General features: G+C 34.0%; 1 protein-coding gene across 2 annotated transcripts; it reads right to left on the bottom strand.

Moving 5' to 3' along the window:
- Positions 1-506: 506 nt before the first annotated feature.
- LOC115243370 (titin homolog) lies at positions 507-15,466 on the bottom strand. Of its 2 annotated transcripts, none has more exons than XM_029820299.1 (12): positions 14,807-15,466; positions 14,128-14,331; positions 12,295-14,055; positions 11,874-12,102; positions 11,302-11,792; positions 10,924-11,141; positions 9,467-10,852; positions 8,864-9,027; positions 8,415-8,581; positions 4,488-8,349; positions 3,148-3,230; positions 507-3,036 (listed from the first exon to the last, which is right to left on the bottom strand). In XM_029820299.1, exons 2-12 carry the CDS (start codon positions 14,257-14,259, stop codon positions 2,317-2,319), a joined length of 9,213 nt encoding a protein of 3,070 aa, XP_029676159.1. In that variant the 5' UTR covers positions 14,260-14,331; positions 14,807-15,466; the 3' UTR covers positions 507-2,316. The 2 variants fall into 2 exon arrangements, with proteins under 2 accessions (XP_029676159.1, XP_029676160.1); XM_029820300.1 differs by having other exon boundaries at positions 15,207-15,466.
- Between the last annotated feature and the right edge of the window lie 1,779 nt (positions 15,467-17,245).

Below are 17,245 nucleotides of genomic sequence, written 5' to 3'. Positions count from 1 at the left end.
TTTACTCAATAATAACTCCTTTATTAAGCGTTATATAAAAAAATGTTACAGGACTTTTCTGTTCAGTTTACTGTGCTCTAGCCGCTCACGAGCATTGGCACAATCTTTACCGGACACCCTGTATATATGAATCTTTCTCAGTTTTCAACATTATTTTCTTTAAAAACTATTTTTGAACTATTTTTTACACGAAAGAACTTTAGTCTACATTTTTAGTTCATGAATTTTTTTCATGAAAAATTATCAAAATTATCTTTTCGGTTGTATCATCAGAGACATTCTATGTAACCTAATCATTTTAAATTTTATTTAATTCTGCGCATTATACAAATAATTAAAATTATATAAATTTTAAAAGAAATGTTTCATAAGATATAAAATTTAATTACTTTATAATTAAATTATTATAATTGTGTGAATGATAATTTTATTAGGTGTATGTATTCTTAATATATTAGTTTTTCTTATTTATTTTTTACATATGATAGATCATTAAAAATATTCTCTCTTTTCCGAAAAAGTTTATTATAAAATATATTATACCTTAGTTAAGTACATATTCAACACTACATACGTGAACAATCTCTGTAACAACTACAGACACGGCCGAGAACGGCTAATGTAAAGAGGATTGTGAATAACACTAAGAAGAGTACCCTGCAAACGAAAGAAGGCTCTTCAGGGCGGTTCGCGTATGAGAATTTTAATAAAAATTACAATTAAAATTAATTAAAAGAGCGATGTTACCCATGTGCATATAGGAACAACGCTGGACAATGAGCACTTGAGCGCTGCAATATTTACATCTTTAAAGCGTACAAGAACTTAGAGGTAGCGCACATTCAAGACGATGACACTGAATGAAAAATTATGAAAGCTGCATTCGCGCACTACAATGTTTGAATGTACGTTACCATCGCACATTCTCGCAAGCCTTACATTTACATCACAACCATAAACATAAAACTAAGTGCAACGGAATCGCATCGACCGTTACGCGACACGCAAACTAAAATATATATCGATCGATTATCAGTCCATCAATAAATGAAATTACAGGTAGTTTGTGTCGATAATAAATCTAATATGTTATATAGGATTCGATCGTATATTCTACACGATTGTAGGGGCTATATATATCTGTGTGTTTCATTTAAAGAATTAATCTCTCTCGAATTCGTTTAATACAAAAACTAATATGTAAGAGAGAAACACATATAAAACATCATAATTTAAAATATTTAAGAGTAATGAGACAAGAAAAAAAGAGAGAAAGGGAAATATGTTCTCAGAGATAAAACGTTTATGCGCTTCACCCTGTATAGCCGATATCTACTACAATCTCGATCTATGTGTATTTCATTTAACGGTTTATAATTTCGATCAAAATGGCCCCAAAATGTCAGTCTTTCCGTTTGAATTTTTTAAATTTCATTACAAGTAATTGAGCACATATGACCGTTGTCCCCAACTTGTGACTTATTGCGAAATTTTCTATATACTTATATTATATGTTTCGCTAAAATATGTTTTACATACACAGCAATCGAGGGAGCATTTCGTTCAATTATAGTGCAACGAGAGCATAAATTGTTGCGCAGTGATGTGCGCAATGCGTAATTATATTGTACAATTTCGATTAAAACTACAGTGAAAATGGTAAAATGTAAAACTTACAGAATAGAAGATCGTACTTCTGCTATCAATACAAAATGCTATCAATGCGAAATAAATCGAACAAAATGCTCTACAATTATATTCAGTAATGAATACTTGTCATTTTCAAATAGAAACAGAAAGTATATCACTTCTTACGTGCGCATCAATTGTTTTATGATAGCCCGTACGTACATATAATTATCATTAAACGCTAGACACTCACTCAAACTCGCTGTGTTAACAAGAGATAAAGTTTTTAAAAACTGACCTAGGGCATTTGATTATCGAATTGTGTGGATAGAATATATTAATGGCTAGTATTATTATCTTATCTTTCTGTCATTCACATATTTCTTATTATCTCATTATCTCACTTATGCAATTTGTTTTTTTGTATTTACTGTAACGTTCATACGTATCAGCTCAGTAAAAAGGAAAAAAAGCAACAAATTGTATAGTCAACAAATAAATAGGAACCAGCCTATATGTTACACGTTATAAAATACTATTAATGAATAAAAGTGTGAGAATGTAACGTGGGAAACGCAGTCCTGAGGAAAAAAAACATGAGAATACTTTATACACTTTTTGTCTTCGTTTTACTATCATATTGCAAAATATGATAAATATATCTATTTGGTGCAAAGATTATGATTACTACACCATTAGTCTCCTTTTTTTACCGTACGCTATTTTTACTACGTTTGCCGTTTCCATCACGAGGGTATCCAGTATAGCTACTGTGAGTCCGTTTTTCACCACCAGTTCGTCATGATGAAACTTTGTCCATTCGTCCTCCTCGGCTTGAGCTTCTCTCGCCAGCAACTCGTCGACACGGTCCCTACGTTTCCTACTCCAACGCATCACCATGTTCTCCCGTTGTAGTTTTGTCTTGAAACCAAACAGCGTGGCAACTTCTTTATTAACGTACTCTATGAGCTCCTCCACAGTCTTTGGGATCTTTATCGCGGGCTTCGTTTTCACGTTCGGTTTCGTCCAGCTCGGGCCAGGCTTTTCGTACTCCGCTCGAAAGACTTCTACGATGGTCTCCTTACAAAGATCGAAGAGGAAGGTATTGTATATCCGTCTGTCCCTGTTCTCGCTCGTTTTGTCCTTGATCGAATCGTAAATCTCGACAGGCGCTTCCAGATTCGCAATGTCCTCGCCGGCCAGTTTAGCATTGTATATTAAAGTTGTGGCTTTGTCGGTGAACGACGTTAGTTCCTCAACGTTGGATGGAATTACAGCTGTGACTGTCGAGGGTGAACCTAACGAGGCAGATAATCGGCTGTCTCCAGGTGGGGTATAGGGTGGCGGCGGTTTATTTGGTATTTCTCGAACGTAGAAAGACACTTCCTCAGCTTCTAATTTCTTGATCTTATAAAAATAATACGTATGCGTAATTTAATCTATTTGTTCATGATAAGAACGATTTTATTATAAAAGAGAGAGTATAGATTTCATTTTAATAGTATAAAAGATACAAACCTCCAATTCGATCTGTAATTGTTCGATGCGAAGCAACTTGGCTTCCAGTTCGGCGACCTCCAGACCGGGTTGTTCCAGTGAAGCTGTACGGAATAGAGCAAAAAATATATATATATATATATTTATATCAATCAAATATTTTAGACACAGGCCGAGAGACAAGTTCCTCGGGAAAAGCAACACGAGAGAGCCTTTACATTACATCGGGGATTAAAAATTTGTACTCGAGTTGAGTACTCCAAAAAAGGGAAAGAAGGTTGCAAGGGACAGAAAAGGCAAAAAAAAAGAAAAAAAAAAAGGAAACGTTCAGTATATCGAGAAACAAATGTTTTCAATGCACGTACAAAGCTGTGACAGGGTATTGGACATATCATATAATATCTGTACACGATCTTTTCTGATGGAGAGATTCAGAGAGAAGAGAAAGATAGATAAATAGTTAATGAACTGAATTGTGTTGTGATGATGTACAAAATATTTACAGGCTTTTCTTGTGTGTGTGTGTGCGCGCATACAGATTAATAATAATTAAAATATCAAGCATTTCATGCGACATCGACATTGTACATTGAGATAATAACAAGTCAATGTTCGTATCATTCGTAGTTTCGTGTATTACCTTTAGATAAATATAATCTCGACTTTGCTATTTGTCTGAAAATAAACAACACATGGCTATACCAGGCAACGCTTTTGCACAGGAGAGCACACAGCCATTATAAAAAGAAAGAAAAAAAAATCACAAAATGTGTTTTTGTATATAGTATGTAATGTGTACAAATCGAGATAGGTATAAATATATATATCGAGAATGTCTCTCTGATGATGGTCAGCCCACATAAAATAATTGCATTGCATGATTTTAGTCGAAAATGTGTACAACAGTAATTTGTAAAAAGAGAAAACAAATCCACTATCTTCCAACATAAGTATATATACGTTGATTTTCGCTTGAAATGTTATTCGATTCTTGCAGTTTACTCGCTCGAATAGCATCTTTCAAAGATTATTGTCTTGCAACATGTACGATCTCTTGATTAGATTATTTCGCATGCTTAAACATCTACTCGATAACAAAACATTGATTGGGTCATGTCGGATAATATGGTAATTTTTATGACATTAGCACATAACGCGTTTCAAGTTTGGAGAATATGTACAATCAGACAGACGATTGATTATAGGATTAATACTGATTCATATACATGAGACTTATATAAAACTCTTATGGTAAAAAATTTACAGTCGGTTAACTCTATATCGTTTACTATATATGTTTTTAATTTCATATAATAAATAGAAATATATATATTTATAAAATAACAGCATAATAAGAATACCTTTTAATTTATCAATCATGGCCGTGATGTCGTTCTCGGATGTGGTGACGATAGACGCCGCGTGAAAATTGGTTTTTACGTCGCCGTTCTGATTTGTCATTGATTTAGTACCGCTCAATAAATCGTCGTCCAGGATATCAATGTCCAATCTGGAATCGTTGAAGTCTCTCGGTGAGTCCATTTCAATATCGGAAACACCTCTTGGAGTATCGCCGGCTTCGCTGGATTCACCGGATGAACCATCCTGTTCTTGCAGCTGCGAAACTCTTTCCTGCAGCTCGTATATTATCCGAGTAGACTTGTTATCGTCCTCCGTGTCTAATCTTAATAGAGTCGCATCTTTTTCGGGCAAGCCCATATTGCTAGTAGTCTCTGCTAACGATCGTTCATCTTGTAATTCTACTCCTTTCAGGAACCGATTTCTCGATTCATCGTCCACTTTGTAAGATTTCTCTTCGATTTTGCTTCTCGTCATCTTACTCATCTCGGGAGACAAACTTTCATCTTTCGCGGAAACTTCTGCACCGAGTAACTCACTGATCTCTTCTTGCGTTTCACTCTGTGCAGCACTTTTATCGTTCCTTTGCAAATTGCTTATAGAATCGGATGATGATCTTTGCGAAATTTCGTCCAGTATTCTCAATACTTCTTCCGATTTCTGCGTAGCTTGATACTTATCCGGCAAGTTGGAAGATTTCTTCACGATGCCTGCTTTCGGAAAGTCATTTTTGTCTAAAATTTCAGACACCTCGAGACTCTCCTCGGAAATATCTTCGTATTCCGGATCTTTTAATATGTCAAAAGTTTTGTTGAGATTTTCGTTTATTGGTGCATCCGGTATTGTTATGATTTCGTCAATCTTTTCAGCTGTATTATTTGTTTTTTCTTTAGTTCCTTCATTTTCAGAGACTGCATCACTTATTAGCGATATGGGAAAGTCACGCGGCGACGCAATGATTTTTTCTACAGTATCCAATGCGCCTTCAGCAACTTCTACCAAATTATCTAATTGTTCGCCATCCGAACTATCTTGTTCCAAAATTGGTTCTAAACATTCTTTTATTTCTATAATATCTTTCTTTTCTTTCACAGCGTACCGTTTATCGTCTTCGTTTACGCAGCTTGCGGCAGATTCTTCTTCTTCAGCCAATTCAACTTTAGCATCGATTTCAAGTTCCGATAAAACATTATCTTCCACGCTATCTGAATCCAATTCTGTTATTATAATTTCTTGTATTTCTGGTATCGCTTCGCTTTCTGGACTCTCTTCGTTAATTTCTACGTGCAAATCTACCGTTACGGCGGATTTGTCATCGGTTTCATCGACCGCTTGTAACGAAATATCTATCACTTTTTCGCGATTATTAGGTTTACTATCGTTATATATACTTGGAAAGTCTACGTTACTTTCGCTTATATTTTCTACATTCGTCTTATTTTGCGCTTTGTTATTCAACGATGAGAGATCCGAGACTGCTTCAGTTTCATCATTTACATCGATATTCATATCGCATAAGATTTCTTTAAAACGATTATCTACGCTATCTCCCTCATCTTCCACAATATCCTTAACTTTTTCTAATAATTCGGCCATGGAATCTGAGATTACGTTATCAAGCTTTTCATTTTCTTTATTAGGAATATTTTTTTCTCGATTGTTTTCTCTAGCGATTATATCTAGTATATCATCAAGTTCATCGTTACTTTTCATCATATGAGATTCCGTTAATACATTATTGTAAGTAACGTCGTGCACCTCGACTTTAGTAGATTCTCCCTTTGGAATACACGTCGACACATTAACGTTATTTGCCAAATTAATTTCAGCTTCTGCATTCGTTGCGTTGTCAACGTAATGTGATAAGTTTTTCTTCGAGAAATTATTTGAAGTATCGTCTGTATGATCCACATGTGAGCTCGAATTCTCATCTCGTTCTCCAGTACTAATTTCATCTTGTGGAATTTGGAACGAATCAGAAGTTGTCCAATTGTCTCTATCCTGAGAAATATTTTCTGTGCGAATTGCATGCGATTGATTTTGATCAGCGTTAGATGCAAATGCTGTTGAATGTTTGGTATGGTCGAGCAATGCACTTGTTTCAACATCTTCATCGAGGTTCTTTAATATTCTCATATCATCAGTACTAGTTTCTCTCTCTGCTTCCAATGCCTCGGGAATATTATCCGACGATTTTGAATCTTCGCCGGCAACAACACGCAAGGCTCGACTTGAAACTGCGCTACATGTGCTTCGCAAATCGCTTTGTGTTTCGCAATTTTCCTTCGAACGGTGACCCGCAATGATGGGAGAATGAGAACATTCGGAAAATTTCAATGAATATGTTTCTTTCGCTTGACTTTTTACAAAATCTTTTTCCAAATTTTCTTCATTTAAATTAACGCTTCGTTCACTTATATGCCTTCTCGAGTCATCGATAATTTGCATTGCCATACTCTTTGTACGATCGAGATTTTTTCTGCTATCCGACATTTTGGAAAAAATTTCGGAAATCGATTTTACCTCAGGCTCCGAAACTAAATCATTCAATAATCCTTTGTCTTCATTTTCTAATATCGAAGTTGCAGCGTTATAATCATCGCGTACCATTTTAATGTGTTCTGATATTATCGATTTTTCTATTTCACTCATAATCTCTTTGCTTTTAGCTTCGTAATCAATTTCACGAGCTAAATCGGAGAGATGAACTTCTTCCGAAATTATCGCCGATATTTCACTATTTATTTCGTCCGATTTATAATTATCGTGACTCAAATCATTTGGAGATTTTGATTTTCCATTAGTTGCTGAAATAGAAAGAGAGTCGGTATTAATTTTCCCCGATATCGTATGCTTCGCCTCATTTGCAGTATTAGCGATTTTGTCACTAAAAACTGATTTAGATATTATCTCTGATATATCTTGTGATGTATTTCTTTCATCGTTATCTACTTTAGATTTCTCATTCGATTCGTTATTCAAGCGCGACATTATTTCCGAAAATACTTTAATATCGTTTTCGATAGCACTTATATCTTCGCTCAGATTCTTATTATTTAACTGTAAAAAGTCCAATTTCCTCGAATAAGTAAGTATATCGGAATCAGCGACTGTATGCGCAGCACTTTCCGTGGAGTAGTCAGATTTACTTGGAATAGATTTTATATTGTCATTTCTTATTTTCCGAATCTCGGATCGTAGATTCGTCTTTGGTTGAGATCGATCGACATTAATCATTAGTCTATTATTTGTCGATTCGGTGTTAATGGTACTATGATCTACAGATCTTGCATCCGATAATGTTTGCACTTCCGATTCCGATCTTACTGTATCAAGATTCGTTTCAACATCTACATTATCGGATATGCTATTTTGTTTTGTCTTGGCAGTAACGGATTCTTCTTCTTCGATTTGAGTTTCCGCAGAAAGAATGTATTTTTCCAAATGTGCATCATTTGCAGTTAGTAACTCCGAAGCTGTTCGAATTTTATCATAAACTTCTATCGATGTATATTCGTCGGACACGGTTTGATTAGTGTCCTTTAATTCTGAAATGTTTGTGCTCTTGGTGTCTGTGTATTTAGATTTTTTAGAACTATTTTTTTCATGTTTATCATCATAGGTTATAGGAGTTGTAATCTTCAATGGATCTTTTAGCTGATTTCTTGTTAGTAGAAGATCAGATTCCGATTTAGATCTCAATAAATCGCTACTCTTATAAATGTTTTGTATTCTTTTCAGCGGTATTTCAGGTACTTTGAATTCAGCCAATGACTTTGGTTCTATAGCTAATTTGTCGGTTTCTTTCATAGGTTTTTTCGTTTCCAATTTTTTGCGCATTTCGTGGATAGTCATGTCGGTCTTCTATTAAAGAAAATTGAGGATTTATTAGAAATATAATTAGATAACTACATCTAATATACACTTACTTTAATTTGATTCAATAGATTTGTTTCCAAAGCACGTAGTTGTTTCTTTGTTTGCTTCTTAGCTTCTCTTTTTAAACGCGCCATTTCAATGCGTCGTTCCTCCAATTTTTCAGTAAGAAGTCCTATTCTCCCTTCGACATCGCTTGTATCGGACGAGATAGTTGTATCTATAAAAGAACTCAGATTTATGGTCAAAATTTAAAATTATGCAAAAAAAACTATTGAATAAATATTTAACAAAAAAAGAATTTGTCATGATAATTATAATATCCATAAAGAGTTTCAGTACTAAACGGCCTTTTTTCTTAAAATTTGAAAATTTGAATTGCGATTATCATTTACAAATTTCAATTCTAAATTCATTAGCAAGCACAATATTATTAAATTATCGTAAAATTGAATTTTTTTTAAGCACTGAAGCTTTTATATAGAATTGCTTTGCATGTTACCTTGCTGATTCAAGACATTGGAATAAGTTGCTACAAGTTTAAACGCCGCCTGCTCCATACGAGTCACACGGTCTTCTTCCGCTCTTAATCTCGCGTGCCACGCCATCAAATCCTTGATGTAATTCTTACGCGATGCGAGTGTAGTTTCGCGCGCAATTAAAATTCTGGAAAGAACAGAGGAAAAAATGTATAACTCTAAGAATATGCATGTGCATGTCCGTCTTGCGAACTGCTTCTCTGCAGAGAATCTATTTTTACAATGCTTTACTCGATCTGGCGCGAATGCATAGTTTATTATTAGACTTCCCAACATATAACTTTCGCAGAACACATGTTCTCGTATGTGCACTTTTATTCGCGTTAAATATCAGAATGTTTATGGTTTAAGTAAGAGAAAATAAAAAAGGAAGAGAAAAAAAAATAAAAATTCGTAGTTTATTATTAGACTTCCCAACATATAACTTTCGCAGAACACATGTTCTCGTATGTGCACTTTTGTTCGCGTTAAATATCAGAATGTTTATGGTTTAAGAGAAAATAAAAAAGGAAGAGAAAAAAAATAAAAATTCGCACACAATCATATGTGCTATGTGTTATACTTACTGTTCTAAATGTCTGTCTTGCGATCTAACAACTATAGATTTTGATAAATTTTTCTCGCTTTCTTTAGAACTGCGATGGGAAATGGCAAAAGTGCTAATTTGAGACGTAGACATATTTTGTTCATTTCTAGTAGAACTCTTATCACGTTCGAGTTTTCTGTTAAAAATTTGACTAAACATGCTTTCCTTACTCTCGTAATCGTTAGGCGTTTCGCTCAATTTTAAGTTTTTATTTTTCATAAGTTTCGAATGCTTAACAGGTATTTGAAGCAATTCCTGGCTTTCATTCAAATCTAGCTCGCTTAAAATTGAACTTTTATTATTGTTATCTAAGTGAAGCAATTCGTGCTCAAGTTTTGTTCGTTTATCCTGATGTTTGGTAAGTTCTTCAGATAAATGAGAACTTGATTTGGATTGTAACATATTTTCCGTTAATATACTAGATGATTTCATTTTTTGATACTTAAAATTTTTGTGTTTGAAATTTGAATTTAACTCATCACTATATTGCGACTTTTTGGATATATCTCTATCACTCATGACAGATTTATCAATTTTCTTAGAACTCTTACTAGTATTTGTCTGCAATATGTCTTCAGAAATTTGTGACGACTGTGTCGTTTTGGAGACAGTATCTTGAGCTATCGTGTTTATCTCTTCCTCTATAGATTCATTGTTAGCGGTTATAATATTAGAAATTGATTCTTTTTCTTTTGCGACGGTCGCAGTTTGCATGGAGAGATCTACCGCTTGCGACGTTTTCGATTTCTTGGATAATTCTTCCACTAAGGTATCGGATTCGGATTTTACATGATCAGGTACTGATGTATTTATTAATTCTAATTTCGATAATTGCGACATTCCAATCGATGATTTCTGATTTTCCAAGAGCCGTTTTATGTTCATATGATGATCTTGAATCCGTTTCGATCCCATCCGGTCGCGTTGATTCTGCTTCTGCTGCAAAATATCCGCTTTGGGCATTTTTTCTTCATATTTTCGAGACCTTAGCTCGTGCATCGATATATCGCTTCTTTTCGGTGACATTTTCGGATCCTTTTCTCGTAATTCCTTACTTTTAGCCAAGTCGTCGGATTTGATCAAATCAAGTTTGATCGAGTGTACATCGCTTTCAGATCCTTGTAAACATGGTTCTATATTAGAGCAATCATGAGATTTATCCGACTCTATCACAGAGCTCCTAGAACTATTACTGCGTATATCGTAACCCTTCATAGGACCCGATAATCTTCTCGGGGATTGGCTATCGGCACTCCTCTTCAATTTCGTTAGAATATTCCTCGTCGACATTTCCGGATTAAACATATTTCTTTGCTTTCGTAATACATCCATTCGTTCATGGCTTGCTTGTTGATGCTTTTTTATCCTATTAATAAACAATATACTTTAATACAAAAGTACTTACATGCAATGTAGAATTATACAAATATCACTTACCTGTAAAGATATTCTGCCTCTTGTTGCAGTTTTAAAATCAGAGCTCTTTGTTTCTTTTTAACGGAACGACTGTCTTGCCCTGTGTCTCTTAACACACGTTTCTGTTCTTCTAACTGTATTAATTTTTTAGTTCTGTCGTTCAATGTTTTTTCTCGAGACTTTAACATTTCCTCCATTTTATTGCATCGTTGGTTCTCATCTCTTATAAGCTGTTCTATCTAAAAATGAAAAAAAGAAATTAATTAATTAATTAATTAAATGCTCAATTAATGTGTATATAGTTACAAAAATGTGTGTACATATATATCTATATATATAACATTAAATATATATATATAATATTAAAAATTGTAGTATAATAAAATATTATATAATTACCTCTAAATATTGATTAATCGAAAACGTTACATCTCGAGTTGAGATACTAATTTCAGTCCCAGTTTCCGTTTTTATCGACGAGGTAGTTTCATGTAAACTAATCTCCGACATGGTCCTTATTCTGCTTGGTATAGATATATTTTCTATTTGGTCCAAATTCTCGAATTGCTCAATCGAATTTAAAGATTGTTGGGGAATATCATTTTCCACCGAAGACGATTGTTCGTATATCTTTTCAATGATTTCCGATAATTTATTTTGCGCATTTTGTTTGTCTGTGGATATGTTCGTTTGAGTCGCTATATCATTCACCGTTTGAGTTTGTACTTCCGCCACTTTGACCATCGCTTTATTTCCATAATTAATACCCGTCGATTCGTCGACGTCAGTTTGATTTGTCAGAACGTAATATTTTCTGTTAAAATGTGCTTCGTCGCTTGGTCTCCACACTTCGGCGACATTTTTTTTCGCATAATCAATCGAATTTTTTGCTATTATAAAAAATATTTCGGATATTTAGTATATTCTCCAGTTATATTCTTAAATTTCGCTAATAAAAATAAGTTTTTTACCTTTCTCAACAGTATTATTGTCAACTGTAGCAATTAAACAGCCATCTTCAACGATTCTCTCCGATTTTTCATCTTTTTCAGTTACTTTTTGTGAATTCTTTTGTTCTTGCTCGCATTTAGTATTATATAAACACTTTTCGACATCTATGACTTGCCTAAGAGACTCATTGAAAGAATCGTAAAGCTGCAATTCTGCTCGAAATTGCTTATGTAAGGCCTTTGGATGCATCTAAAATTCCAATATATTTTTACTTTATTAAAAATGTGTTATTATTATGGTATATATATGAAAGTTTATATTTATATATATAAGTACATATTATATATATAAGTACACACCACACACACACACACACACACACACACACACACACACACATATAAAAGAATGTATACATAATAATATGTATTTAATAATCACCAATTGTCCTTCCTCCTGCTCTTTCTCAGATTTTATTGTTAACTTATATTTTGGACATCTCGCATCCACTTCTGAATCACTACTCGGTATCAAATTTCTTCTTCGTTTTGTTCTTACAAGATTAATTTTTTCCGGCGTAGTTAAATCATGAAATTCTTGTTGAGAATAGCCATCCCTAAAAGAGATTCTTCTAGCATCGAATAATACTTCTGGCAATGTACTGACATCTACATTATTTGAATCATCATTAGTAGTCGTTGTTTCTTTATTTGTAATGACACTCTGGGAATACGATTCCTCGTTCTTTTTAGTACTTGTGCTTGTGAGCTGTGTCTCAGAATGTTCCGCATATTTAAAATCCTCGGAAGTTTTAATCGATTTGACATAATTAATGTTCTGTTTAATTTCCGTAGCCGTTTCGAGATCCTTACTTTTTGATGGCTGTGTAGAATTTACAGCTACTTGATAAGCACGATTCTTGAAACTATTTGTTTCAGACATGGATCCGATATCCTCCGATAACTCCGAATTAGGGTTGTGTTGTTTTCCCTCGACTCTCTCTCTGTTACTCGAAATTTTACTTTTATCAAACACTCTCTTTGTTTGCTCCTTATAGATACTATTTGATTTATCTTCCTTCAATTGTCTATCATCTGAATCAGATGTATGATCAGATGTATCCGAATCTAATTTCGAGTTTTCTATCTCAGATCTTTGCTTTAAATGGCAAATATCTTTAGATTTAGTTTCAGTAATGTTACATAAAACATTAATGTTATTGTCTCTTAGTGTAACTTTATCCGACGGGATGATCAGCGGTTCGTTGCTCAATATTCGACCTTTGGAGTCTACAGAATTATCTTTCAATTCCGCAGATTGTGCATTAAAGAATTTTTGTCTTTTATCATTATCTTTTTTAGCAGTGGGAATTAAAACATTTTTGTCTTTTAATTTCATCAACAAAAAATCATTATTTTTTGTAGCATGAAATGATTTATCATTTTGTAATTTTATGTTGCCCATATTGCTTGCATCTTTTCTAGAAATGTGTCTTGGGCTTCGACTGCGTTTTGTATGTTCTTGCACAGATTCATTTCTCTTTGCACACAAAGAATCGTCTTTCTTCATCCTTTTAGATTTATTTTCCTTTTCCCTGGAGCTGTCTCTAACATGTTCCTTCTTCTTACATAAATTAGATGCTATGGACACATTTGGCGCTTTCAATGGCTCTATATTTTCACAATTAATAATTGATGATCCATCTGAAAAGGAAAAGTCTAATTTTCTTTGTACTTTTTCACCAGTTCTTAGTGTTCTGTCAGATCTATCGTGCGCAAATTCCTTTGCAATTATTTCAGACTTTGTTGAAGACAGTTCCTTTGAGACAGAATTATCTCTACTGGAGAAATCCAATGTTTTTGGAGAAATTTTCAAATCTGGAACTTTCAGTGGTTTAATATAATCCATTTTCTGTACAATTTGACACAAATTCTGTGTACTATTTGCTTTTAACACTGAAGAAGTCAAACTGTTTTTTGCTTGAGAACTTGGATTGTATGTTTTTGAGCCGGCATTAATACAATCTCCTAAAGCAAGTTTTTGTTTCACTGCGCTAATAAATGGAAAAGGATATGGCTGTACAGGATGATACGATAGTAATTTTTCTAAGTTCTTTATGTCAAGTGTGGGAGCTTGTAAATTGGCTAATTGATTTTTGATAGTTTGCTGTTGTCCTTCTAAATCTAATGTAATTTGTGCTGTCTGAAATAAATAAATTATTTATAGAATTTTATATATACACATAAGAGGAAAAAAGTAACAAGGATTACTCACGATGGCAGAAGTTTCGGCACGTTTAGCAATAACATCTGGATCCGAGAAGAAGACATATTTTTTTTTATCTGCAGGCTCTTCTTTCTGGCCACTATTCTTCATATTTTTATTCTTGAACCATGTAGATAACATCCCACAAAACCATCATATCATTATCCATGTTCCTTATGGATGTGCATATAAATATAGTGGAATACAATGGAGCTTCAACACAAAGCAACAAAAAATCATAATTTACTTTTATATATTAATAAAAAAATATTTTTTGATAATTTAAAACAACTTTATACATTTAATCAACTATTCTGTTTTTGCAAAATTATACTATTGCAATCAAGTTTAAAAATTCGCAAATTGATATGAAATCGCTTATTTTACTATTTTTATGAAGGAAAGCATTCTATTTTATCTCGCTCATTTACATTTATGCAAACTTAAAACATTTAACTTGATTTAAAAAAAATTAAACTATATTTCTTTAAAACATAAAACATTCTTTTAACATAACGTAAAATTTTCTCAATGACAATCATCAATTAGATGACTGAAACACGACATTTCTGCGAAAAGGGTATAATTCTATGCACAGTTTGCTGATTTATGGCGCCATATTTTAAAGATTTATGGCAAAGTGACAATTACGATCTGCGATTGACGATTCTGCGAGGGGATGTCTTACCACGAGTGTCTCGAGGAAGTCGTGCGCGGTACTCTATCCCTCTTTTTTTTTCTTCCGCACGTAAATTCTACGTACGCATAACGCGCGCGCGCGCTACGTATGCACTTGTACTAGTATCGCGTTCTCAGTTCTCAGCAGTTTATCACAACGACCGTTTGTAAACTGTGTGGTCACGTGGTATATCAGACCCTACTCGTTCGCGATTAAACATGGCAACTAAGAGAGGAGGGAGAAGTATAAACACGCACACGGGATATGATCGATATAATAACGCGAACGCGCGAGGATCTTGTGGATAACGTAAAGCAGCGCGTGTATGCACGCGCGTGTAAACCTCGTGCACGCTCCGTTCATCGGCGGGGTATGTTACGTTTCGCCATAGTAGCGTACAAGCACGTACAGCTGTTTCTGAGACCGCCGTAGGATCTCTCGGAATTTTCTTCTCTCACTTTCTTCTTCCACAGTTTATTTCCTTTTCTCTCTCTTTCACATTCGTCACCGCCGCGTCACAAATTCCAATAAAACCTTCATCATGACATCTATAAACACTGTACATACATACATGTCCGTTATTCGATGCATCATTCTGTGTTCATCCAATCACAGGATCCTGACACATGTACTTCCATGGTATGGTAACTTTCCAGCAAGAAAACACAGGTAGACACAGGTTGCGTTCCGATATTCACTGTCAGTACAAAAAATCTATAGTGTACGTAACGTAAACTATAGATTTTCAGTACTGGCAGTGAATATCGGAACGCAGCCATAATATCACGCAATTGGCTATCAAATAGAGAATTTTTAAAGTCTCGAAAACTTTTCTATTTGACAGCCAATCGTGTGACATTATTTATGTATATTTTTTGCTGGAAAGCAAGAAATAAACAAATAATCGCGAAGTGCGCATAAAGATCTGTTTACTCGATTGGAAACCAACCAATCACATGTCTATAAAAATCTGGAATGGAGTAGTACAATAAGGTTCGGATTGGAGTAAACAGTAAAACATAGATCTTATACCTTATATAGATCTTATGTGTATTAGATCTATGGAGTAAAATGTGAAAAGAAATTTCATCGAACTCTATTATATTGATAAAGAGAGAGAGATAATGCTACCACTTAAAAGATTTCTCTCTCGATTGATGTTTTTAAGTTTTCGTTCTAATCAGTTCTAGGATTGCACATGTATTGAATTCAATGATTAGTAAGCATATGCATGTACTACTATGTTTGACTATATTGTATATAAAGAAAAAGAAGATATATTTTCTAAAAAAACCGTATAACAAATTTATTATATTTATATTTTATTTTTATGTATGTTTACCAACTGTTACATCAATATATTAACTTTATAGTCTAATCTTTTTTATTTATATTTTACAATAATGATTATAATTCAAAGAGTGATAAAAATTATTGATCTGGATTAGTCAATTTATTGATATCTCTAAATAATATTGTGATGTCAATATGTGTTTTTGGCGCAAATAATACATATTTAATTTATTTTAAGAGCAAATTTTTTTCGAGTTTCTAAAATACAAAAGATGTATATATTTATAGCAGATTATATGTGATATATTGTGATAGATATATTTATTTTCTCTTTACAAGAGGTTGGCAATCAATTTTTCATGTAAGTAATACCATTGTATATTATATTTCTACTTATTTTTACAGAGAAATGCCGGATATAAAAATTACACCACTCGGTGCTGGACAGGATGTAGGGCGTAGTTGTATTCTTGTCTCAATGGGTGGTAAAAACATTATGTTAGACTGTGGAATGCACATGGGATTCAACGATGAAAGACGCTTTCCTGATTTTTCTTACATAGTCGCGGAGGGACCCGCGACCAATTACATCGATTGCGTCATTATCTCTCATTTTCACTTGGATCATTGTGGTGCCCTTCCATATTTCACGGAGATGGTAATCATACAATTTAAACGTTTAATAACTTTTGTAAGCAAGCTTCTTTTATTTGATGTTCTTTTGAATATTTATGTCTACTCTCTGCAGGTAGGCTATACTGGACCAATTTACATGACACATCCGACTAAGGCTATCGCGCCAATCTTGTTGGAAGATATGAGAAAAGTTGCGGTCGAACGTAAAGGTGAAAGCAATTTTTTTACATCGCAGATGATAAAAGACTGCATGAAGAAAGTTGTTGCTGTCACGCTTCATCAGTCTGTCATGGTCGATCCGGAATTGGAAATAAAAGCGTACTATGCTGGACACGTGCTCGGAGCGGCTATGTTTTGGATTCGCGTGGGATCGCAGTCTATCGTGTACACAGGAGACTATAATATGACGCCAGATCGGCATTTAGGTGCCGCATGGATAGATAAATGTAGACCAGATTTATTAATATCGGAATCGACATATGCAACAACGATTAGAGATTCTAAAAGATGCAGGGAAAG

Source organism: Formica exsecta, unplaced genomic scaffold (genome assembly GCF_003651465.1).
Source record: "Formica exsecta isolate Colony F162 unplaced genomic scaffold, ASM365146v1 scaffold72, whole genome shotgun sequence".
NCBI lineage: Eukaryota > Metazoa > Arthropoda > Insecta > Hymenoptera > Formicidae > Formica > Formica exsecta.
This window is presented reverse-complemented; position numbering and strand designations above follow the sequence as displayed.

What these genes read in the sequence shown, in the direction of transcription:
- LOC115243370 (XM_029820299.1), bottom strand. Translation starts at nt 14,259, where the DNA reads ATGTTATCTACATGGTTCAAGAATAAAAATATGAAGAATAGTGGCCAG. An exon ending in ATCTATTGAATCAAATTAAA is followed by an intron (nt 8,350 to 8,414) that starts GTAAGTGTATAT and finishes TTTCTTTAATAG; the next exon opens with AAGACCGACATGACTATCCA. An exon ending in AATTACAGATCGAATTGGAG is followed by an intron (nt 3,037 to 3,147) that starts GTTTGTATCTTT and finishes TATTTTTATAAG; the next exon opens with ATCAAGAAATTAGAAGCTGA.